We start from the raw sequence: 27,394 nt of genomic DNA on the forward strand, positions 1-27,394 counted from the left end.
GACTTAACATGATAAAATAATATAGTTTATGTAGGCCTAGATTACATTTTATTACGTTTTTAATTACAGAAAAAATAAGTGGATATCCAAATATGTTTGGTTGTTCAATTTCAGGGATCCTAATTTAAGATTCTAAGCATAATTTAGGAAAATTAGTAATTTTTTAAACGTAATTTTACCAAATTTAGCATAGGCCTAGTTTACATAAAAATGTAGCGGTCAGTCAAATTTTGTATAATCTAACCGAATTTTGTTATTTTTCCTTGTAGTTAGGGACTACTGAGACAACAATGCCTACTCTGCATACTTTTCGTGTAAAAATGTTGTTTAAATCGAATGGAATGTCTAGGTGCTTAAAGGCCAGGTGCGGGCAAAAAATGTCTATTGATCATACATTCCAATAATTATCGATCTATAGTTTCCCCTATGCTTCATATTGGGATTTTATTTGAGTTACACAAGAAAATAAGCACTTTCTTATCAGTGGGGGGATAGTTCAAATTACACAGTAAAATCTATATTCTTTTGTACACAAATTTTGTAAATAGAGAGGCATTTTAAAATGCTATGAAAAATAAACGGTGTGGTAAAAAATGTTGAGATGACTAGACTAAATATATGTAATAAAACTTGAATTTTACATTTCTGGTTTTATTCAACTTCAGATTTTTATTTTCATGCTATAGCAAAAATTATCCACCGTATCTCCACCATCTTTTTTTACCTTCCAGGTAGTCACCAGGGATGTTATTACATTAGGTTAAACTACCTAACTACTGAAAAAAATCCTTCCTGGTTTTTATGGCAGAATTTTGCCAAATATTTGTATTTGAACATATTAAAGGAAATTCATGTTTTTTCGTCTTGAATTCTGTTAAAAACATTTTGATTTATGTACAATTAAGGATATTATATTTAAAATTCATGCCTGTACTTGAGCTTTAAATGATAAATTTAATTCTCGTTTATGCATTACTACGTCATTCATTAATATTAATCAAGTATAACGGATTGTAACTAGCGTCATCACAAATTAATAGTGGGAGAGTGTATGCGTACGATGCGCAGATGACATGCATTCAACAACACACGCCTCCCCGAGGAAAAAGTACACACCCCATTCAACAACTTTTTCACTCTATTTAACAACAATTTTTTTTATTAAACCTTATTTAGTGATGGTGACCCTAAACAGCATATGCCGACAATCAAGGGGCCCTCATAATCATGGACGTGTCGTCGTCCTTCTCATTCTCACTCAGCTATTTCACAATGCCCGGCGATTATTGCTTTATTTGATAACATTTACAAATATATTGCAATATTTACTTTCATTCTGATTCATTTCCTATTCACTATATTTTTTACGCAAGGTCAAAAGTTATGTTTGCAAGATGTCTGTTTGATAAAGATATAAATCACGCCATTCTTTGCGTTTCCTTGTTAGTTGGTTTTACTGAATCTATAGGCTTAAAACGATAAGAAAATCGATAATAAAAATAGGCATAACGAACAACTAGGGTAAATTGGCCAACGTGTCAAGAGGACTTTGTAACCGTTAGCACATGTGCTCAGGAGTGCTAATTTTTAAATAGTTGTCTACTTTTTATACTTAAATTATGTTTGTTTTATTTCAGTATTTAGTGACAGTACTTAGGGTTATTTTTGCTACGTGCGAAGGTATCTACGGATTCTTCAAGCCTTCGGAACGCAAAAATGTAGCGGGTGAAACCGTACTAATAACTGGAGCGGGCCAAGGAATGGGCCGTCTCTACGCCCTACACTTTGCTAAACTTGGAGCTAAGGTTGTGCTTTGGGATATCAACAAGGAAGGCAATGAGAAAACGGAAAGTGAAGTGAAAGAGATGGGCGGTGACGCTTATGCTGTTACGGTGGATGTGCGACGAAAAGAACAAGTTTACGACGCAGCTAAAGTCGTGAAGAGTGAAGTTGGTAAAGTTGATATACTCATCAACAACGCTGGAGTTTTCTCGGGTGAATCTATCTGCAAACTAACCGATGAGCAAATCGTAAGAACCTTTGAAGTAAATACACTTTCTCATTTTTGGGTAAGTAGTTTAAATGTTTTCTTTTTAAATTTAAGAAAAGTGTAAAACGCGATACGGTGTGATTGTAACGCGTCACATTTCACTTTGTCCATCTTATCGACCGTAGGCAAATAATAGCATTGCTGTGTTAAGAAAGTTTTGTATTTACTTTTTATAGTAAATTGAATATAACCGGATTTTCCGCAGGCCTGAGCATAATTCAAAGATCCTAAGCCAGAATCCCAACAACTTTTCAAACTTTTGGCACTTCTATAATTACTGTACAAGGTAGTTTTTTAGGAGCACCTAACTTGAAACAGTAGTATTTAACGTATTAAATAGCGCCTAGCACAAATATTTCTAAGCGTTTTACACAAAAAAGCGCTTATATAAAATACTACTAAAATTGAAGATGATACAGGGGAACCATTTTCATTGTTCCGTTTTCCAGCACTTTAAAGCTCCCAAATGTTAGTTCTCTGTAAATGTAATTCAAAGGAACTCGAGTGAGGATCGGAATGCGTTGATGAAGTTGGCTCAATACATTTATTTTAAACTGAAACTAATTTAAAATGATAGAAACAAAATGTAAAATACATGATTTTTTTTTTCTGAATATTTCATAGACAATAAGAGCATTTCTTCCGGACATGTTGGAGGACGATTACGGACACATAGTAACAGTCTCATCATTGGCGGGGAAATTTGGAACCATCCCACGTTTAACGGATTACTGCGCATCCAAGTACGCAGCTGTCGGATTGACGGAATGTTTAGATTGTGAACTTCGAAGTACGGGGAACACTGGAGTTAAAACTACTCTTATATGTCCTTTCTTCATTGATACCGGTTTTATTCACGGTATCACAATCAAGTAAGCAGGTCGTAGTGTTACAAACTAAAGCTTAGTTTCCACTAGAAACGCAACACAAGGACGTAGACACGACAAAAAACGCAAGCGAGTTGACCAATGCGAATAATCCATTGCTTGTCATTGGTCAAATAACTTACGTTCTTGCGTTGCGTCTCTCTAGTAGGTACCAAACATTTTCACGGAAAGTGTCCTCTACCTAATCAACATCAATCAATACATTAAACAAAAAACAATGAGTTATGTTCCATTTACCTAAAAGTAAATAATGCAATTACCAATCATTTCAACCAATTGAACTAACGTCGATCATTTCAACAAAATGGAACAAACATCGATCATTTCAACAAAATGGAACAAACGTCAATCCTTTTAACAAAATGGAACAAACATCAATCCTTTTAACAAAATGGAATAAACATCACTCATTTTTCAACAAAAATGGAACTAACATTCAACAAAATGAACTAACATTCAACAAAATTGATCTATCTTTCAACAAAATGTAACAAACCTCGATCATTTCAACAAAATGGAACTAACATCGATCATTTCAACAAACATCACTCATGTCAACAAAATGGAACAAACATCACTCATGTCAACAAAATGGAACAAACATCACTCATATCAACAAAATGTCATCGATGGAACTAATATCAACACTTTCAACAAAATGGAACTAACATCAATGCTTTCGACAACCAAATGGAACGATAATGGAGCTAATGTCAATCCTTTTTTTCCATAGACATGGTGATGATATTCTGAAGAAAGAGGAAGTAGCCAATCTTGTGGTCGACGCGATTCTAAGAGAAAAACGAGAATGTATGATTCCTTTTAACTGGAACCTAAAAGCAGTATTAAAAACGTAAGTGGCTTGTTGTCTCAAGTGAAATCATATGATTATCAGTAATATCATCACCGATGGAACAAAGGCGATACAACTTTAAAAATGTCTAAACTCAATTTATACATTTTGCAAAAATATATTATAATTGTATATTTATATGATTTTATTCATTTTGCAGGTTACTGCCATTCCAGGCACAGAATGTTTTAGAGAAGTTCTTTGCCATAAACGTGCGGTCACAGTCCGCTTTCCGCCACTAATTCAACACGATTTTCAGAACTCGAACGAGTAGCCGAATTGGTTCAAATTGTTCCATCGTATTTATATAATCAATTCTTTTTTGAACTAGACAAAGCTATTATGTTTTTTTTTGTAAGATTGCTTTTTATAATTTGTGTGTATTAATGATTTTTGCCTTTGTATGTTAAAAGAAAAATTATGCAACCGACTCAGTTAAATCACGGAGATAACCTCCATGGTGAAATCATGTAGATCCTGTTTTCAATTTCCAACAACCAGGAATCGTAAGTTATGCAAAGAAGTCTCATATGTCTAACATACAGAGTAGTGGGGAGGATTTTATAACAGAAGGGTCGCGTGCTGTGACAGGGGTATACTATATAGGTTATACAAACACATATTTTGGCACTAAAGGCGTTTCATATGTATAATACTTCCAGCTTAATTAATTTGTTTCAGACAAAAACATTTTACACCAACTGGTGGACCAATAACATTAAAAAGAGGGACAAGTCACACGAAAAAACCCTAAAAAAACTGTCCTGGTTTTAGGAAAAATATACTTAATATTGTATATCTAGGAATAATAAAATAAATAAAATAAATAAAAAAGAACATAAAAATTGATTACTGTACTGTTAAATATTATTATTAATATTGTTTTAGAGAATAAAGTAAAGTCAACCAATGTACGGTTGAATATAAATACACAGCATAAGTAAATGAATATCTACAAAACTATTTAGAAAAAATATATTTACATTCAAATAATCAATACTATAAACAAGTGATGACTACAAACACAGTAGAACCTCTATTAAGGGGACACTCTCAGGACCAAACAAAGTTCCCCTTTAAACATTGATTCCCACTAGGATGCATTGAAAGCACATAATAATATGCGTAACATAACATAATTTGACTAATCACAAGCAACAGTCTGAGTAGTCATTTGCCACTGTTGAGTATACATTCTTGTATTGTGTCCTAGTGGAAACCAAGCTTTATAGGAATGTCCTCTGAATAGGGGTGTGTTTGAATAGGGGTGTCTCTGCATAGAGGTATATTTAAATAGGCATGTTTGAATAGGGGTGTCCCAAATGAGGGGTGTCCCAAATGAGGGGTGTCCCAAATGAGGTGTTCTACTGTATTATATTAGCAGTTGATATATTATTTTAAATGGCGTTTTATATTTGACATTGGTATCAGAATTTCAGAATTGCCGAGGCCTGTAAATACCGTCGTGAGGTGGTTTCCCGATTAATCGTACGATCAAAACGGTACTGGGTATGATCAACTAGCGTTCGTGTTCCCACCTAACCATCCATTCATAGAAGTACTGATGAAGATATCAATCTGTGGTGACAATAGAATGGACCCGAGACCTGGCTATCTTCGACTTTTACAGATTTCTTTCAAGATACCAAGATAACAGTTTGTAACAATATGTTACTTTTTGATTTTTTTGTGTGTGAATCGGGTTAACAATTATGTGTGTTTGGAATTAGAATACACTTATAATTATACTTAAGGCCTTGATATACTTAATTTAAATTGAATACAGTTTGTATGAAATATTATTTTTTATATCTAATAAAACAAAGACATAATTCTATCAACACCACAAAACACTCATTCTGACAGGTTAATTTTGAAAGGCCAGTAAAAAAATTACAAAAAAACCCTCGTCTATAAAACTGTTTTAAAAACTTAACAAAATAAAATTTATGTTAACTGTGATGCATTACAAGTTCATGCATAATTGTTTAATTCTTAAAAATTAATTTCCGTATTTGACCACATTTGCATAAAAAAAGGAAGGTTCAGTATGGATATTTTATATTCAAATGAGCAGAATTTTAGTTTGCCATTTATATTATTATAATACTTTGCTACAAATTTCAGATTAATATATCTTAATTATATATAATTAATTATATAATCTGAATGTGTAAGGATTTTTTCAAATATTGACACGTAGATGATTCTAAACATGAATTCTAAATTTCTGGGTGCAAATTCACCATTCCAGAGGGATAGGATTTTTTTTTTATAAGAAACAGCACTTTGGTTTCCATATGCACACATAGGAAATAGGACTTTTTTTTTGGAGGAAGGGGAGGGGGGGGGTTGTGTGTGTACCACCTATCCGCCTGCGTCAGCATATGGCTCTCGCCTATGTATTGGCAAGTTGCTTTGGGGAAAAGACAGCAAGGAAAATATACCTTTTACACATGCTTTCCGCAAATCAAAGCAACTAATTCGACACATTTTAAGTTCGAATTTTTTTAAAGATAATAATAAATAATCTTTACAGTGTATGCACTATCAAAACTTTATGTGACAAAAAAATGTGATGTGCCCATATACATATATGAACATGATGATACCATACCATATTTGGGCACATCACACATTTTTTTTGTCAAACTAGTTTGATAGTGTAGACAAAGCTTTACACAGTGTAGGCATAAATATTTTCAACTTCCTCGTCTATCATTGGTTTACGGTAATGGAAATATTCCTGGAAATTATGACGAATACCTCGGTCAAATGGGTTGTGGTAGTGGCCGTTAGCGTCTTTTAAGTAATCATATTTCTTATAGTTGATTCGTTCATTTGTGTTGGTATTCGTAATTGCCATAAACCACTGGAAAATAAAAAAGGTATGTTAAATAAGAACGTGAAGAAAGGCATGGCTTAGGAAGGGGAGTTATTTAAAAAGTATCTATAGTTCAAAGTGGGCTCTCACAAAAGACAAAACAATAATATGTATACAATAGATCCGCTATTAAGGGACACATTTGGTACCCAACCAAGGGGTGTCTATTAAGGGTTGACCATCGTGTTAAAATAGACATTTCCACTAATTCGTTTCATTGTAAATTTTCCCCTGAATGTAGATGTCCCACAAGAGCTCCTACTATTAGATGCAAAGACATAAACGCAATACAAATGACTAAAAAAAACGATGAGCCAAAATCATCTAAAGCCCCTGTATTTATGGGTTAAATACTTTGGTTGCATAATAGTGGGCACCTAGCCTAGAAATAGCCTCAAATTGGAATTCTGAGTGGGTACCTAGCTTTAAGAAATAGCTGTAACAGTCTCAAATTGGAGTGTATTGTAAACAATAACAGAATCACAATTAGAGTACGTTAATTCTCAAAAAGCTTACCGTGGCAAAACATAAACCAGAAGTTATTAGGCCGAAGAAACTGCATTCGGCAATGCCTATGGCATACAAGACATTCCAGCCTTCCAAGTTGATGATGATGTAGGAAAAGTAAAAGGTAAATAAAGATAGCAATGACACACAAGTTGTGAAGCCTACAAAGTATGTCCTAAAAACAGAAAAAAATATATTATTCATTTCCCTTATTTCAGATAGTACATCCATATACAAATCTTATTAAAATTATAAAATATATTCAAGATTACGTACAAATTACTTTGGATATTAAGTATGGATAAACTATTTTATAATTGTTCGTATTAAGGTAGTGGAGTTTAAAGTTGTGAGTTACCACTCTTGCACTTGGTCAGGATTGAACCCTGGACCTTGGGATTGGAAGGCAAGCAAGCACATAAACCACCAAGCTACATTCCCACTACTAGCATACTTTCTGGAGTCACAATGCCAATTGGTTTGGGAGCATATCGTTTTCTGATGATTAATAATCTCTGACGCCATGTTGTATGAAAACGTTTGAAATAGAAATTATCAAACCAAACATTTGTTACTTATCAATGGATTCATAATCTCTGCCGTTATTGTCCAAAAACAACAATTCAAAACATATAGAGCGACTTACCTATTTCTATATCCTACACAGTTATACACATATGGACAATGATGGTCAAAATGCGCTACGCATCGGTTACATATACGACAGTGCTTGGCTCTCATTGGTTTAACCAGATGACACGTATGACACAGACGCTTTAATGGATTTTGACCCTGTTTCCATTCATCAAAGTGAGCTACCTGTAAAACAAAATTGAAATACTGGTTTATAGAAAGCAAAACTATGCATTCAGGACCAAACAAAGTATTCAATTAGTAAGGGTGTCCCCAGAATTAGGGTTTGTCGTAGTTTTATAACATATATTTCCCCTTGTTCAGTTGGAAAGTGTCCCCCTCAATAGGAGTGTCCCAAATTAGTAGTTCTACTGTATTACTACAAGCTACTCTAAACAAGGCAATCTACAGGATGCTGAGCTCCAGAGATAAAAGGGTTTATCTGTTGCTGCGACACGATCAGTTCCACACTCCTTAACAGACACCGCACGCAGCGGAGATTATGTCCGTAGTACAGTACTGTTGGTATTTTTCGCAGCCAGACATAAGATCAAAAGACTGTTACGATTTCCTATCTTGGCAAGGTGAGCCAAGTGTCCTGTTGTTAGATTGCCTTGCTCTAAATGCACTTACTCTTTTAATTGCTTGATCATAATCTGAGGAATTCTTTGGAAGAAACCCTGGATCCATTGTGTACGCTTTATACAACATGTACCACATGACAATATTAACAGCTATAAATAGATAATGAATTCCAGGTGAAAGGGCAAAGGTAGCCGGCACACACTGAAAAAAAATTTAATGTGATATTAAATTCTTTGACAACAGAATTGCTAATTTAAAAATGAAAGCATTCAGAAACAACTGAGTGAAGTACTTGGAAAAATATATCAGGGAAAACTATATTCTAAAGAGAGATGGCTCACTACTTGATATTTCGGCCCCATGTTATATAAATCGAAAGGCAAGTAATGACAATGCTGTGGGTATATCAGTGGCTGGATCTCAATTGAGATACAAAATAAAATAAGCAAAAAGCTAAATCAAAACGATAAAGTAAAACAACCTGAAAAATTAGCAGAGCTTTCGGGCAACACTAGCCCTTCATTAGTGCAAGGTCCCAAGGAATACAGAGGGCGTGCTATTTTATATTTCAGCTCATAATGAAGATACAGGTACCTCTGACTTTAATATAATAAGCTTTTGTGATGTCACCAATTCTTCTGAAAATCAATACGCATGTTCTGCAAGTATATACTTATAAACACCCCAACATTCTGGACAATAATTTAAACAAATGTGGATGCTATCGTGCGAACAAACAAAGCAAGTACTTGACAAAAATTAATTTTGCCAAGTAAAAAGATATTTTAGTTGAAATTCATATTGTATAATATTGTGTTAATGTGTTAATACTAGGCAGAGTTATAAATTCAAATATCAATAAATCTTTTGTCTAGGAATTCAAATACAGTAATAAAGTCTTAGGAACCAACCATAACATTTCCAAAACAAACAAAAAACTGATTTACAGTACTGTCTTAATTTCATTTCATAATCTAATAATTATTTACAAAGAACCAATATATTACCTTAAATATGTACATTGGGTATCCCCAAAATAAAACATTGAAAATATAAAACAGAAAAGGACCTTTGCTTTTGCCGGCAGGACCAAATATAATACTCCTAAATAAAAAGAGAGAGAGAAAATATTTTTAGTAATACATAAAAAATTTAACTGCTCTTTCTAACCATATAGAGAGAATTTCTTTTATTTCCCTACTCAATTCTTTTCTGTCCTAAAACAACTGTTTGTCTTTGATTACCTTTTTGGAAAGAAATACTGTAGGTACACAGGCCTACTCTGAAAACAATAAAATAACTTATTGGGATAGCGATTAAATTTACTTTGTTCAATAAAGTGATGGGGCACTGTAAAGGTGGCGCTGTCCTTTCAAGCGATGCTTGTACACTGTTGAAAGCTCTTAAATATCTGTTTGTAGTGATCGTTTATCTGATTTCTATCAAAGTTTTGTGGTGGTGGTGGGATACGTTTTATGTATCTATTTTATGTTGTTACCTATTTATTTCATCAATTAATTGCCCCCCAGAAGGAATGTTTGTACGTAGTAATCCGTTGATGTACTCGTGTGATGTATTGTTTGGCTTACGTAACACCCACGGGTGTGAGTCTGTCATTGCCGGAATTCCAACCGAACTTACCAGGTGTTTCAACAATACAGATAGCAGTTCAGAACAACCAACCAGGCAAACAACCTATAAACGTAAGTGAGGAAGGAGGGGTGGCATTAAGCACAGATTACAAAAGAGACCAAACAGACTACCATTACCAACCATCGTACTCTCCAACGATAGATCTCTGTGCAATAAAATAGATGAACTGTCTGCTCTAATAAATTATGACCGTGGAATCCGAAATAATTTGTTTTGTTTCATCAAAACATGGCTCCGTGAAGACATTAGCGATACACAAGTGGAACTCAGTGGATATACGATAGTAAGATGTGATCGCACAGAAGCTGCTAATAAAACTAAAGGAGGTGGAGTATGCTGTTACATGAGTAATAAATGGTGTCTGATATAACTGTTACCTTAATATATCCTGATATTGAACTGCTCTCTATCTCCCTGAGGCCATTCTATCTACCAAGGGAATTTGGATGTTTAACAATTATTCTTGTTTATATTCCTCCTGACGGAAACTAATCACATTGCCGAACAGGAGCAAGTTTTTTCAGCCCGTTCTCCAGGAAGTCCTACTTTCATACTTGGCGACTTTAATCATTGTTGCCTAAACAGAATATTACCAAACTACAAACAGTATGTTATTGTTACGTGCACTACTAGAGGCAATAGTACACTCGATCTTTGTTATGGAACAATACCCGGCGCTATAAAACTTCCTCCTGTTGGCGAATCCGATCATGATGTTATACAACTACTTCCGCTCTATAAGCAAAAATTAAAGAAGTCTTGCAAACCTGAAGTTAAACACGTAAAGTTGTGGTATCCAGAGCATATCGAGCATTTGAAGAACTGTCTTGATGCAACTAATTCGGAGGTTTTCACGGAATCGGCAAGTGATATTGATGAATTAACTGTGACTGTTTCCGCATATATAACTTTTTGTGAAAGCCTAACTATCCCAACAAACAAGTTAAACTTTTTTCTAATGACAAACCCTGGATTGATCAGGGTGTAAAAGCTGCCATTAGAAATAAAAAGATTGGCTTATCTTAGTAATGATGTCTCTAAACCGAAAATAGCTAAACGTAAACTTAAATCAAGTATTAAAAAAGGCAAACGAAGATTTAAAAAGAGAATTGAAACACATTTCCATCACACTTGTCGCTTCCTGGACATGATGATAGCAGCCTTGCAATGTCTCTTAATCATTTTTATACTAGATTCGACTCCTTTAATGTTGAAAATAACATAACACACTTTTGTAACAATCTTTGCCCCACAAATAAAGTTTGTATTTCCATTAATGACGTAACAAAACTGTTCCGTAAAACTAACTCCAGGAAAGCCGCTGGTGTTGACAAGCTTTGCGGAAGATTAATTAAAGAATGTGCACAGCAGTTACAGTAGTCTACATATTACAAAACTATATTTCAAATCTCTTTAAACTCTTCGGTTGTCCCATCGATTTGGAAACACTCGTTGATCGTACCGTTACCTAAATCGAAATCTGTAAAAGTGTTAAATGACTTTAGACCAATAGCACTTACTTCATTGATTATGAAATGCTTTAAACGATTTATTTCTCATTTGATTAAACACGTAGTTGAATTTCAGTTGGACCCCATGCAATTCAGAAACATCTAAATAAGAAGAGCACATACTACCGTCTCCTGTTTATTGACTTTTCATCAGCATTTAATACTCTTCAATATCATACCCTGTTATCTAAACTTAAACAACTCAACATGAATCCTTATCTAACCCTTTGGATCAGAAGTTTCCTTCCTTCCTCAACAAGTAAATACATCCTCTACACAAACTATTACCACCCTGTGTGCGAATCCTGCATGGCGATCAAATATGCAGATGATACTGCATTAGTTGGTCTAATTTCTGATAACGCCTCTCGTGAACGAAACGATTATTATTGTGAAGTTTTGCATCTTACTAAATGGTGTAAAAACAATTATTTAATTCTAAACACTTAAAAAACATGTGAAATGATCAATTGACTTTAGAAATGATAAAACCCATAACGCAGTTAAGATTGGTGATGATAGGATCAATATAGTTTCTCAGTGTAAATATTTAGGTACTGTATTGGACGATAAACTTAATTGGACCCCCAATACACTATATCTATATAAAAAAGGAAAAAAACCATTGTACATAATGCACCAATTACGTAAATTTAATATTGATCCAAAAATTATTGAATTATATTATAATTCGATGATATCCAGTGTGATTTATTTTTGTTTTATAGTCTGGGGCGATAGCCGTACAGCTAATGACATGGGTCTCCTAGAGAGAATTTGTAAAAAATCTAGTAAAAAAGCTAAGTTAAACGTATGCGACATTAAGTCTAAATATGTAGTTGCGACCCTTAAAATGGTAGAGCGTATACTCGCACATCCGTCTCATCCCTTATTTTTAAAATCCAAATTTCTCCCATCATTAGTCTCTTTACACTCAAACTGGCAGATACTGTATAGAAAGTCATTTATTCCAAAATCCATAACTATATATAACAGTGAAACATCTAGATACGATTAGTATTACTATAACTGTGTCTTACCGTATTGTAAGCATCATGACAATTAGTTATTGGAATTTCTTTTTTGCCTGTATACTCTTTGTATCTTTTGATGTGCTTTTTCATTATCGTGTTTTTTGATGGTTTTTTTTTATTTTAAGAGCTTTGTCTGTGTACAAACTTCAAATTTTAAATATTTTATATATTTGACAATAAATGCTGTACAAGCAGCGCATTCATACAGGTTATTCCCTCATATGTACATTATACGCTTAAATAAATAAAACAAAAAATACGTACTTAAAATTGATTTGTGGGATAAAGCTAGCCTTGTTTTTACTCTCTCCTTCAATATATGAGATGAGATCTTTATGGTTGCGGCCCTGTGCTAACATTAATGGCGTCTTCTGGTTGTGATCTGGTCGGTCAATATCTACACCGTCCTGCTCGCAAAGCATTTTCACAGTATTGAGGTCACCACTAATACAAGCAAGATGGAGAGGGGTCTGAAAAAACAATAAAATGAGGTTCTGACATTTGTTTTTAATAAAAATATAAATTTATGAATAAATGTATATGAAATGAAAATATTATACATCTATATTGTCAATTCCAACACAATCATAGCTCAACAGCAAGCCACCTTGGAGAGTTGCATGTCATCAACCAATCAGATATGCCAGATTGAAGACACGCCCCTTAAGCAGACAAGGCTCAATACAATATGCCTATAAACATTCCTCAAATGCAAAACACTTTCCAGACACTGTATGTATTATATCATTTTTTTTTAAAGTGATAATTACTATGATAGTGATAAATTCAATACCTGTCCATAATTATCAATTTGCCGTGGGTTAAAACCTGAATAAATTAGAAGTCTCGTCAGTTCACAATGGCCTAGAACAGAAAAATAAATACATATATTTATATAACTCTAAAAACATAACAAAATTAAACTTATTCAATTCATCAACACTTAAAAACCCTTCTTTATCACAGAATATAACTATAAAACAAATAATTTATTATTTATTACTTTTAATGCAGTTTAAATTTCACAGCAAATTAATATACTGTACATACAAAAATAAATTTTACCATGACAAATATTTTGTATTTAAAATGTTTAACAGAAAAATAAAAACAAAAAGACAAAATAAATAAATGTATTATGTAATACAGTTACCTTTATTTTATTTCCATAAGTTAAAAAATATCTTGAATAAAAAAACTAATTTGCATAAAACTAATTTGCATAGTACCTTTAAATGCAGCCCAATGAAGTGCATTATCGCCTTCACGGTCGGTCAACTGTAACCTAGCACCCTTGGCCATTAGGTAACATGCTAATGTTGTCTGCCCATACTGGCAAGCAATGATCAAAGGTGAACAACCCTGGAAACAAAAAACAAATGTGAAAAATGTCTTTTATATTACAGTATTATCTCTGAAACTATTGTATCAAAAATATATACACACATATTGTTATATTTATTGCGTATAAATTAATAAATTGAAATATGGTAATTCCAACAATCTCATTTGTTTCACAAGGAACTGCTCCTTAATAAGGTGTCCCCTGAATAGGAGTGTCCCCTGAATATGAGTGTCCCCATAATAGGAGTGTCTTCCAAATATGGGTGTCCCAAAGGAGGGGTCCTATTTTAGTTTTTTTTTTTCAGGAAGTCTAGTTATGGGGTAGTGGGCTGTATAATATATTATAAAAAATATTTTACTTTACTTTTAATTGTACTGTACTTGCTACTACTCGCCCTATGAAAGAGGGGTCACAAGTTCAAATTCAGACAGTGTATTTTTTTTTTTCAATATGTTTTTGATGACTATAATAATCAATATAAAAATGAATGTTTCTTTCCAAAAGCAGTAACTCTAGAATGTCATGATTAATGTTGGCATTCTCTTATGTAATCATTTTTGCATTTTCCTGTTCCTCTAATTTCATTAGCTAGCTGCTGTGTTTCGGGTAAATCATTTTATATAATATCTTAAATAGTCCAATGTAATATAAAAAATGTACTGTCTCTCCAAGGCATGAAAGAAAACAAAATTAGGCACAATTTGTAGTTTTAATACAGTTATTTCCACTTTTGTTGGCAAAAAAAATAAAAATAAAAAAAATAAATAAAAATAATAAATTGTTACGCTTTAGCAGAATCCTGTTGTCTGAGACATACAATGGGCTTTATTTTTTCCCGTTGATTGGGTAAATTTTTGGACAAGGTGACATACAGTTGTAAAATAACGTATTGGAAATCTCATTCCTTGTATTTTTAACACATCCTAAAGCAACTACACTAGATCACGAAGTAAAGGAAGGAAATACTATATCTAACCTATATCTACCGTAGTTGGTAATAACAGTTGTTTGTTACAAGGCAATCTAACAACAGGACACTGAGCTTTCTTGCCAAGATAGGCTATTGTAACAGACTCTGATCTGCAATTAGACTTCACGAATTCATAGAAAGCAGTAGAATTCTAGGCTATGTACACCATATGTCTTTTATTGCTAATTGATTGTATTCTGGTATTTAAAAAGGTCTGATTTTTTACGAATATGAAATTTAAATAGTTTTTTCTTTTCTTGAATTGAAATTATGTGTACCGTTAAATTTCATTTTGACAATGCTGACATTAAAATGCATTAAAACAAGATGATGTACCAAAATAGTGCATCTCATACATTCTCATTTATTCTAGCATTGATTAAATTTATATTGAAAGTGGGAAGGGTTTTTGAATTAAATCAATGATATAACGTACAGATTATGGATGGTACCGTTTTGGTACTACCAGTCATGTACATCCTAATAAAATTTTGTGGAAGCCAATTAGCCAATGGTAAATCAATCAAACGTGTAGGGGCGGGGCATAATCACATCGGGCGCCAAACATTTCCGTTTGATCTAGGAAAGCATACACATTTCCTGTTGTTTGATTGCCTTGGTTACAACTCTGGTACTAGGTCCAGACCTTTGAATACAAACACATGAACCACCAACCTACAGGTGCAAGTCCTTACCTTATTATCAATAGTATCAATGTTAACCCCTGCTTGTAAAAGAATATCAACAATAGCAACATGTCCGTTCACACATGCCCAGTGTATTGGACGTGGGCCTAAGTCATTTTTACTCTGTGGATCTGTAATTAAAATGAAAAAAATAATGAATTATTAAACTTAACATTTTTATTCTAGGAAATTTTCTTTAATTGAAATAAAAAATTACATAAACACATTTGTATTACCATCTATCAAATTTTCTAAGTAATATTGACATTTTGTTGTCAATATTTTTATCTCTTACCCAAGTTGCATTTTTGCTCAACCATAAGCCTAATGATGTTGGTATGGCCACCAAGGGCCGCCCAATGTATTGGTGTGTGTCCCTTTTCATCTGTTCTGGTTAAAACATCAGCGCCTTCTTCTTCAATTATTTCTTGTACACGTATAAGAAACCTATTTTTTATAGAAAAAAAATTAACAAAATTGACAGTAATCGTATGAAATGCATTTTCTGAATAGGGGTTGGCCACAGGGTTAAAAAATATCCCCTACGGTAGTTTGTTTCACAGGAAAATTCCCCTTAAATCAATATAGATAATAGAAGCATCCCCTCAAGCCGTTAGCTAGAAATTTTACACTGCGTTTTTTTGCTGGACATCATTTATCAACACATTTGCTGGTCTCAAAGTTTAAGTGCACTTTTAGACAGGGTCACAAAGAAAGAGTTCTACTGTATTTCTCAATTGAGATCCATCTAAATCCATACAATACATAGGCTAAGCCATGATCTACAGTCTACAATCGGATGGTTCATGTTTTTAAATTGTTCATGTTCAAATCAATTATTATGTTGTATCAAATATGAACCCTTTTTCATTATGTTAAAACATTGTTTATTTAGTTATTATTAAATACTCTATCTCCAAAGTACAAACAAAAATGCATGTTTTTCAGAGATAAAATTGTGTTAGGCCTAGGCCTAGGCCTAGAAAATGGAAAGCAGTGCCAAGCCGAGATCCCCTTCCCGGCACCTGGTCAAAAGATTAAGATACGGTCGACCCATCGCTGACTGCAGTGTTTACCGATACTTCTTTTGGCAATTATAACCAAACTTACCCCGATTTAATAGTTAAAAAGATGTCCGTAGCTCTCCGTGATGCATCATTAGACCTTTCTTTTCCATGATCTTTGCAATCATGGCCTGAATGATGTTCTTTTGAACTCATTTCTAATAACAAATCTAGCCTAACAATTTTCGTCGCGGTGGTGGATTGTTGCTGTGTGTGTGGTGGAAGCTTGCTTGTTGCAGTGTAGCTATGGTCGAAAACAATAACGTGTTCGAGACTACACAATCGTGCCAAACCGTTAAGTACACACGTTATACTACCTACATAAGCATCTTGTTAAAAATATTATTACAAAATATTTCTCATCTTTTTATTACATATTTCACATTCTATATAAAACATTATTAATAAAAGATACAGTGTAAAATAAGCTACCTAATATTGCGGGTTATTTCAGTTTTGATATTAGAAAAATATCTAAAACATAGGCTGGAACATATAGTTTGAATGTAATTATGAAAAATATTTATTATTATTGCTATTGCCATGCCTACAAAACAATAAGCAGATGCTTAAAAAGAGCTACTTTCCCTTTCTATTACAATTATTGCATGTATATATAATTTCACACAAATACGATTAGACTAGTGCGTAAGCTTTATTAGATTATAAGCCCTTGTAATATAAATATTTTATTAAACCATAGGCCTACCTATTTATTTTGTCTTCTTCTTGAATTTCTTTTTCCCTTTTCTTTAATTCTTCTTGTCGTTTAATTTTCTTATATAAATCATTTCGTCTTATTGCTTCCTCTTGCGACCAAGTAGGCCATTTCAGACTTGAAAACCACGAAAATACCCAAAATGGTATGATACGAAAAAAACAACTTCTTTTTGGTTTTCTTGCCTTTGATCGAGCTTTAGCATGAGCGACATTCTCTTCAAAGGTTTTTGGAATGTCTGGAAAATTCCTTGTCAATGCCCTTTCCCAATTAAGACTAAGAGACTTCCTATCGGATGCTTCTTCACATGCTAAGGATGGCAGGTAGCAATCTTCAGCAGGTCGCTCTGGTCGACAGTCAGTTATTGCGTTGGACAAGTCTTCAGAAGATTTCATATCGTCTGCTGGTGCATCCTCCCCTTTAGTATGTTGTCCGTCAAATCTATTTCGCACACCACCATTCATCTTGATCTAAATTCTACTAGGCCTATAATAATTAATATGGTTATGGACGTGTTTCTTCGGGTGAAGGTAGTACACTATTATGTTTGTCACACATTGACGCTTCACTAAGCATTATGAATACTCCATTCAGGTTATATTGATTTGGTATCTCAGATACAAACGAATTAGCAACTCAACAAAAGGGCGCGACAACCAAAATCTATAGGCTACACATAAAGGTAAAAATAAATTTATCACGCAATTATTAGGCCTAACAGCTTTTTTCACAAAAGAAAATGTGGACATTTTGGAAAATTATCGTAAACTGATTCCTTACATCATCGTACAATATGGAAAAGGTTCCATAATGTCTGATTTAGCCTACATCATTTCAATTCAACATTTACAATAACTCCATGGTCTCAGAATGTTGTTTCTCTCCTTTATGGGATTTGTAATTTTCATTTTCATAGTTAATTCATTTTCATAATTCATTTCACATATAGGTTTTTTAAAATAAAAGGGTTAGTTTCGCAAAACAATTATCTTAACATTGTTGTTAGTTTTCAAAATAAAATATTTTACGTATTGTTTGTCTTCAATCTTTGACAAAGAAACATATTTATAACAATATAACAAGACAAACATAAGGGAAGAAAATACCATGTTCAATGTTAATGAAATGGATATATAATAATACATAGCATACGTTTAAATGTGAGTAAAAGGTGAGTCCCGTGTTCATTCTGAACATAGGGGAATGAGCTGTTAGGAGCTCATTGTACTAAGCCTCGCATTATGTGGTAGGGTGGCCACTTCCTTTCTACGCCGCTTTTTTTCTCCCTAGTATTTTCAACTAGGTAGGCCTACTCATTTACAGCTGAGTGGACTGGGAGTCTTCAGGAATTGAACCCGGCTCTATCTGTATGACAGTCAAGTGTCCTAATCACTCGGCAATCCAATAGTACAGTAGTAATAGCAAAATAATTAGGCGTAGGCCTATTTCTCTTCTTATTTTATGCGAAAAGCGCAAATCTTACCAGGTTAATGATTGTGATGGTAATGGTAAAACAAACTTTTTATTTGTTGGTTGATTAAATAATATAATGATGTTTTAAAAATGACTGTCTAAAATGTCTTTATTTAGACATTTTAAATCCAAAGTCTGATATTCATTTCAACCTCGTTGGATTTGCAAACTTTAAAGATTTGTTTTTTTCCTTTTAATTCCTGTCCATCTTCCTTTTTCGTTTTCAAGATCTAAAATTCCTTGATGATCTTAAACTTGATAAGTGCTCTGATGTTGAAATTTTACATTACCTGTTACTTGTTCACTTTCACATGGACCCATTGGAAATAAATTGACTTGTCGATTTTATTGGTTTTATTCAATTTTAATATTTCAATTTTTTTGTATTTTCTTTGTTTGTATTTTAAATGTATTGTTGAATGGATGCTAAATGAATAAATGTCAGACAATAACACGAAATAAACAAAATGTAACAATAGTCGTAATTGTATCATTTTAATAATACTTTGCAATATCTCATGGTTTATGTATTTAATTTATCAGGCCAAGCACTACAAATATCATAAGTAAATTCATAAGTAAATAAAGGCAAAAATAATAATAATACTAATAATGATCTTAAAACAATTTCATAATCTGTAAAATATAGTCACCCGGAAAATATTTTACTGCTTTCCGATGCTGTTAAATGGCTTTCATCAATTATGGTTACTGGGCGTGTCTTGACGACCAATAAGCGCAATGGCAGCAGCAAAATATAGAAATATCATGAACCAGCACGACAAGTTAAAGCAAATTAAATAAATATAATTAAAGAATTAAGAAGGGTTTAACATCACCGATTTAAGTTATGCTAAAAATCATAAGCTACAAATATATTTTCTTTGGAAATAAAAGAAAGGTCATCATTTTTTATCTTTGAAGATTAAATTGAACCAAGAGGAACAATATCAGTGCTATGTCCTCGACGAGATTGACGGTAAATTGTTGAGATAAGTTCTGCTGTTAATTCCAAAATTGTCTATTTTCCCTCCCTCAACAAAAATCGATATTGTTAGCGCTCTCTTGTTTCAGAATTCTGGGCTCTATTTCTGGGTAAATGCTTTCGGCTGTAGCTTTTATTTTAGGTGGTGGTCTTACTAATTAAGTAGCATTAACCTATAGGCCAATTTACACGAGCGGTAACGGTAAGCGGAAAACCGCGCAGCTCGTCCCACGTAGATTATGTCTATCCAGGGAAGAGTTAAATTAATTGTAATTTAACTCTTCCCTGATCTATCTATCCATCCTCAGCCGCGAAAACCGCCAGTCCACTTCGCGCTTTGTGTAAATGGTCATCTATATTTTGTATTACCGTTATCGTTCGTCTGTGTAAATTGGCCTTAAGTAGGACATATTGAACGCTTATTGGACAAAAGTTGGTGAACTTATTCGGAATAGGAACTTATTATCTACTACATATTTTATTCTGGTAAATACAATAGGGAATTATATATAGATAGGCCTATACAAAAAAACCCTTTATTATAAAAATGGATAATTTATATATGAATTAAAAATGGAATGCACTGTGTTATTATAATTCACATTTCCTAGAATACAATTTTCCAATTTATCACCAATTGTCTATCAACAACATTATATAATTGACATCAATATACATTATTACATTGCATAATATATACTTATTCTACTACACTTTCACACACATCCTATTTTCCCCAAACCATGTAATAATGAACATACTCTATTACAGTTTACAAATAACCTTATACATACAGTAGACACTCTAGGCCCCAAAACAAAGTGTCCTCTTAATAAGGAGTGTACCCTCGATAAGGAGTGTACCCTCGATAAGGAGTGTACCCTCGATAAGGAGTGTACCCTCGATAAGGAGTGTACCCTCGATAAGGAGTGTACCCTCGATAAGGAGTGTACCCTCGATAAGGAGTGTACCCTCGATAAGGAGTGTACCCTCGATAAGAATTATCCATAGTGTTAACATATTATCGCTCGACCGTTTCACGTGATTTAGTGAGTTGTGCGAACACAACAAAAATGCGCCAGCACGCGCGAGATAAACTCACTCAATGCATCTGAACGAGTTCATAAAAGGTGTAAAATTAACGACATACAACACAATATGAAAAATTTCTTGGGAGTATTATGTAGGGTACCCTTAAAACAGATATTGGACTTTTACAATTGATTCTTGGCAGTATACGGAATGTGAACTGGGAGAATTGAGATGGAATGATAGTAGCTACAACAGTCTGAATATAACCATATTAGATTCAAATTTCTACAAACTTAAAGGCATCGGCATGGCATTTTGCATCTATTTTCAAAATTTAATACAGTAGAACACAACAAAGTATCCACTACAGGGATGTCCCCATGAACTTCCCCTTGCTTGATTCACAAGAAAATGTCCCTTTAATAGGTGTCTCCAAATAAGGGTTTCCGAAGAAAGCGTTCTACTGTATTTCATTAAAAAAAAATGTGCAATATACTTAAAAAATCATAAAAAAAATATAATATTAAGAATGTATTTCATTATTTATGTTGTAACTACCTGTATAGTACAATTGACACCCTAATTTCATAATAGGATATTCCACAAAAAAAATGTGTTGTGACGTACAGCTATGATTCCAATAAACAGTTTGTACAATAAGTAGACTACCAAGGTGTGCATGTTAGATAAATCCAACATTTAGGCACACTTCCTTATCTACAGTATATAAACAATACTGCAGCTATTATTCTCTGTACACATCTATTAAACTGGATAGTAAGTATTATCAGTAGAACCCTATACAAAGTGTCCGCTTAATAGGAGTGCCCCTGAATAGAAATTGGCTGTAGTATCAAAAACATACATTGGTTGTAATAGTCTGATTAAAACCATAGTTAACTTACTTCCACAATACAACCTACATCAGCTTTGGTGCAAATTGATATTGAAGGTTGCTTTTGTGGAAGTTGCTATTGTTAATTTCCTGGTGAATTTTTTTCTCTTTTTGTTTTGTATGATTTGTATATGGATGTACTACTATCCGAAATAAAGGAAATGAATTTTAAATATAGGTCTGTTCAAATGAAAGATACAGTACTATTAAAAATAATGCAAATATAGCGTTTGCAAAGTTCAACAAATGTTTTGAGTTCATGTTCACACATGTGACCTTGCATTACACCCTGACCCACATGTAATAGTTCAACCTATGCTAATAACAATAGTTTTCACACCCTGTTTGAAAAAGCGCCCCTGAAAGAAAGACTAAAATTGTATACACAACAAGATTGGTCCCGTACAAAAAAATTCAAGGAAAGAAAAACCTATTAAATATAATCTGGTAATTTAAATTTAAATATTTGTTATGGAATATATAAATCTTATGAATGTATATAATCAAAATAAGAATATTTAATGGGTTACAGATCAGCAAAGGTATTATAAAAGGCACGCAAGATAATATACAGTCAACTCTCTCAATACCGGACACCTTTGGGCTGGCCTAATATGTCTAGTATTCGGAATGTGTTTTTAATAGTAAAAATGAATTTGGGACTTTTGGTCCTCAAGAAAAGTCTGGTTTTGGGAGAATATCTGGGTTTTAGAAAGTCCGGTATTTGGAGAGTTGACTGAATATGATCATATATATCGTATCAAACCACTCACACGAATATCCGTCTATCACCATGATGCAGTTCTTGTTGCTCCCCAACATTGCTAAACACTTACTGTATTTGATATTGATAAAACCAATGTAAAATTATATGCTTTGTACTGTATGTTTTAAAATTAAAACCAGTTTTGCTTTATAATTTATGGTCTGCACCATAACATATAGGTTTTCTAATTTCGTTTGATGTACTGTAGAAAAAATGAATATAAATTATCTAGTTATCGCCGATTGTTATCGTCCCAGTATTAATGGGCCTCAACTAAATTTGGCTTGATCCAGGAAATTTAGAAATCTACTTGAATACTGTAAACCCTTGAAAAGAAGCCCACTGGGCCTCTTTTTGAAAAAAAGAAGCCCTCTCTGCGGTTTGCAAAAGTGATCTCCAAAAAGAAGCCCACCCAAGAGTCCTACAAAAGAAGCCCATGTGCTTCATTTCAAGGTTTTAAATACTAATAGTAGAAATTCAGCTAGTTTGTCATGATGGTAGGATAAGCTTGGTAATCTTCAAATACAGCAATAGTTCCACCTGTAACATTGCGATTTCTAACTCCATCCATTGCTGGTGCCCCTTTTTCATGCTGTGTTGATAGTTCAAAACAGCCTGTTTAACTGGCCAGCTTATTTCTAACACGCAAAATTCCTATCTTAGGTTTGTAAGAACAAAAGATAGCAAATAATCTGCCCGTAGCTAGGATGTTTTTGGTTTGTCTGATTTTTTCAAAACAACAGGAATTCTTATTTTACGTTTTTTCTTTTTTATTTCACCATCCGTTTCCGTACTGTCGCTTGACATTGTATCTTCTTCATTCAAAATCTTCTTAGTTTTTATCTTGTTTGCATCTGAATTGAAATAAAATAATTAAATCAATAGTTAGTAATAAAAAGGAGTATTGAATATTGAAAGGTGAAAGGTTACATGACCTTTGACAAAACCACCTGAAATTTATAATTACATTTTACAATATTTGATATTGTATACAATATAACCTCTATTAAGGTGACACTTTCGGCACCAAACAATGTTTCCTCCTCATTATGGGTTGCCATAGCATAGCTCTTGTGTGTTATAATAACAAATACTATTATAAATAGATTTTCATTTCATTTCATTTATTTTTTCTCATAAAAATACAATATAAAAAAAACATGGACATGAACAAGAAAACATCACACAAAACCAGGCAGAGACAGGATTCCTAAAAAGCGAACTTAATCACTATCTAGTAGGTCTCCTATTGCACTGATTGTATAAAAAACAAAACAAATTTGTAAAAACATTAAAACTGCATATAATACTATATCAAAATAAATTAAAATATATTGCAATATCATTGAAAATCATCAATACATAGCAAAATCTTACTTAAAATATATTTGAAGCTTATATATAAAAGTCTTAATACCTGTATTTAAAATTAATGAATCACTTATTTCTACCGGTAGTTCCTCCCATGCACAAGAAAATATATGTGGAAAATTGAACATTTTAAAGAATTTGTCCAGGCAAAAGGGTGTACAAATATGAGATGATCACCGTGACGAGGGTTCATTGAAATATGGTTTAAAATATCCACAGTATATATGCCATAAAGACATTTGACAATAAATGACATGATAGTGTAAATAAAATAATTTTACCTTTTATAGTCTTTTTGCCTAATGATCCATTACTTAATTCTCTTAACGAGCTGTCTGATTGTGATATAGGTAGAGTCTTAGGTCTTGAATTTGATGAATTGTAATTAAGAATTGGTGCAGTCACTGATCTATGCTGGCCGAGACTGACTGGTGCGGATGATGGCAAGGTGGCACCTGACGTACAACTGAAAATTGAAAAAGAGTTGATTTAAAAGTTGCTTTTGGTGTGTTACTAAAAATAGAAAAATAATTACTTTACAAGTTGCTGTTGGTGTGTTACTATAAACAAAGACTGTTTGTGGTTGGCCAACCTAGTTGGACTAACCTGGTATGCACAGCGTGCTGAACATCCAGTGATTCGGCTCGAGAGAAGACAAATTAGTAATTATTAGTAGGTCTACCTAGTAATATTAATACTGTAAAGTGTAGATTTATTGATGGAAATTCTTCTGCTAATGTACAAGGCCTATAGGCATAAGTGAATATTTTATAGCCCAGGAATCATTAATTAGTAATTATTTGCCTTTATATGTTCATTCTTCACAAGGCAAGGTGAACACTATGCCCAACTTGGCAGGCTTATTTACTTGACGGCTAGGCAGATATTCTACTGACATTTGGCTATATAATATAACATATCAGTAAAATATAAAATTTGAAATCCCCTTGGGAATTATATTTTTCTCTCAGGATTGTATTTCCCCCAGCTTCGCTTCAGGAAATATATATATATAGTCCCTCGAGAAAATATCATTCTGTCGTGGATGTCCAATCTTATATTTCACCTCTAAGCAGGCAATATCTGTATAATATAATGTTATGCAAAACACATTTGTTTTTAATTAGCTACCTTTCATCTCCTACTATGAATGTAATATCTTTGTTTGAAATTGGTGACGTTTGCTTTCGGGATACATTTGGCAAGCTTCCACTTAATTTCCCATCAAGCTTGGATAAATGACAACCGCTACCACTTGGTGTCATCGTACATGAACCAGCTGTTAAAAAAACAAAATTACTAAAATAAACACTGTTAAATGTATTAAAATCCATTTTTTTTTTTCATAGTAACCCAATCTTCAGGTGCTTGGCTCAAATTATTATAAATTATACTACTGTAAAAATTCAGTGTTCAAATAGGGATATGCTGTTTCTACCCTTGTTTAATGTGATTTGTGTGCTTTCCCTAATATTTGAGTGGTTTGTGGACTGTACCATTAATAAGGAGGTGTGTACTAAAAACTTCTCATTTTGTAGTTATAGTATAGGCAATTGTAGGTTTATCCAGGTTTAAAGCTCAGGTACAGGCATGAATTTTAAATATAATATTTGGTTATTGTACATAAATCAAATATTTGTAACAGAAATCAAGACGAAAAAACATGAATTTCCCTTAATATGGTTAAATACAAAATTTGGCAAAATTCTTCCATAAAAACCAGGAAGACTTTTTTTCAGTAGTTAGGTAGTTAACCTAATGTAATAAAATGTCTGGTGACTCCCTAGACGGTAAAAAAGGATGGTGGATATACGGTGGATAATTTTTGCTATAGCATGAAAATAAAAATCTGAAGTTGAATAAAAATATCAGAAATGTAATATTCAAGTTATATTACCTATATTTAGTCATCTGAAAACATTTTTTACCACACCGTTTATTTTTCATAGCTTTTTAAAATGTCTCTCTATTTACAAAATTTGTGTACAAAAGAATAGAGATTTTACTGTGTAATTTGAACTATCCCCCCACTGATAAGAAAGTGCTTATTTTCAACAAGCTCGTGTAACACAAATAAAATCCCAAAAATTATGAAACATAGGGGAAACTATAGATCGATAATTATTGGAATGTATGATCAATAGAAATTTTTTGCCCGCACCTGGCCTTTAAGGATAGGCACAGTATTAAATATATTATTTTTCACCTTAAATATGCAAATTAGACTATAATTAGTTGTCATTTTTGTGACAGGTTCTATTTTACAAAATCAGTTTCAATATTGATTGGGTCATGTTTAAGAATGGGCTTATATTCTGTCTACAAAGATCTGGTAAAGACCTTAAATCAATGAAAATTCTTACATATAGCAGTGAGATAGTTTGGCGGAACATCCTCTTCACCTTCTTCGGTTCCTCCCATAGACAATTCTGAAGAGAAAAATGTTACTGTTAATTTCGTTGCTGGAGAGATTAAAGTCAAAGTATTAAACTATACAGTAACAATACACAGAATATACTAACTATGCTGCCATGTTATTAGGAAGTGTGTGAAACGTAATACAAACTATATGTGAGGTATGAACATTAAAACCAATTTGTCTAGGACTAGGACAGGAGGTAGGAGTTTGACCACAACACATTTTTCCTGAAGTGCCCTTTTCAAACTAGTGACTAGCAGAAGAAGTCGACCAAAGATGATTTGTTTCCTCTTTTGTTGAAAAATCAATATATACTTGAAAAGATTTTTGCCAATGATTCTTTAATAATAAACATGTTTTTACCTTCGGTAGAATATAAGACTGCATGCAATGTAGGGTATCCACTGTTATTTGTAATATCAAAGTTGCATAACTGCTCAATCTGTGACCATCTATGAAGACGTTCCTTTAAGTCTGAAGTCACCTCATTCAAAGCTGAGCTGTACATGAAAAACAAATATAATAATAGTATGTCCTGATCCTAGAAGGAGGTATTTGCCTGGAAAAAAATTTTCCAAGATAATATGTCCCGGTGCTAGTATGAAGCAATTTTCTGGGAGGGAATTGTCCAGGAGGATGCATCTTAATTTTAGGCGGAGGTACTGTAATTGTCTTGGCGGTATCAAGGAGGATTTGTCCTGGACTTGTCCAGGAGGAAATGTCATGGTCCTAGAAGGAGGTACCTGTCTGGGAAGGAATTGTCTAGGAGGTAGTTGTAAAAATACATTTAGGCTTAGCCAAAGTAGATTCTTCATAACTATTATCTGTGAGAGGTAGTTTCCTGAACGATTGTAAAATCAAAATGCTATTGGGTTTGATCAACTAGTTTTTCTGCTCCCAACTAGTATGTAATCCATCTATAGAAGTACTGATGAAGAAAGTATATCTATGGTCCATAGACATGTCTATACAATACAGGTCTTTGTCTTTAGGCATAGAAGTAGATCCTTGATATATCCAGGATATCACAGGAACAGAGGATAGATGAATGAGGTGCGTCTCTGTAGGTGATG

General features: G+C 33.2%; 3 protein-coding genes across 3 annotated transcripts in view; 1 reads left to right on the forward strand and 2 right to left on the reverse strand.

The window, feature by feature from the left end:
• The first annotated feature begins 1,462 nt into the window (after positions 1–1,462).
• LOC140049634 (estradiol 17-beta-dehydrogenase 11-like) lies at positions 1,463–4,605 on the forward strand. The gene is made up of 4 exons (XM_072094575.1): positions 1,463–2,069; positions 2,675–2,922; positions 3,671–3,790; positions 3,951–4,605. The coding sequence occupies exons 1-4, from the start codon at positions 1,620–1,622 to the stop codon at positions 4,030–4,032; spliced, it is 900 nt and encodes a 299-aa protein (XP_071950676.1). The 5' UTR covers positions 1,463–1,619; the 3' UTR covers positions 4,033–4,605.
• A 119-nt stretch (positions 4,606–4,724) lies between these two features.
• Positions 4,725–16,868, reverse strand: LOC140049633 (uncharacterized). The gene is made up of 11 exons (XM_072094574.1): positions 16,709–16,868; positions 15,894–16,045; positions 15,608–15,729; positions 13,827–13,959; positions 13,391–13,461; positions 12,862–13,067; positions 9,407–9,503; positions 8,448–8,600; positions 7,828–8,000; positions 7,191–7,356; positions 4,725–6,662 (listed from the first exon to the last, which is right to left on the reverse strand). Exons 1-11 carry the CDS (start codon positions 16,816–16,818, stop codon positions 6,468–6,470), a joined length of 1,578 nt encoding a protein of 525 aa, XP_071950675.1. The 5' UTR covers positions 16,819–16,868; the 3' UTR covers positions 4,725–6,467.
• Positions 16,869–19,341: 2,473 nt separating this feature from the next.
• Positions 19,342–27,394, reverse strand: part of LOC140049635 (stromal interaction molecule homolog) — a 34,689-nt gene continuing 26,636 nt past the window's right edge. Inside the window, exons 10-14 of the mRNA XM_072094576.1 lie at positions 26,685–26,821; positions 26,266–26,331; positions 25,034–25,181; positions 24,184–24,368; positions 19,342–23,385 (exon numbers count right to left, since the gene is read on the reverse strand). Of these exons, the coding sequence (XP_071950677.1) occupies positions 23,234–23,385; positions 24,184–24,368; positions 25,034–25,181; positions 26,266–26,331; positions 26,685–26,821 (688 nt within the window). The 3' untranslated portion in view covers positions 19,342–23,233. The remainder of the gene's footprint in view (positions 23,386–24,183; positions 24,369–25,033; positions 25,182–26,265; positions 26,332–26,684; positions 26,822–27,394) is intronic.

Source organism: Antedon mediterranea, chromosome 5, assembly GCF_964355755.1.
Source record: "Antedon mediterranea chromosome 5, ecAntMedi1.1, whole genome shotgun sequence".
In the NCBI taxonomy this organism is placed as follows: domain Eukaryota; kingdom Metazoa; phylum Echinodermata; class Crinoidea; order Comatulida; family Antedonidae; genus Antedon; species Antedon mediterranea.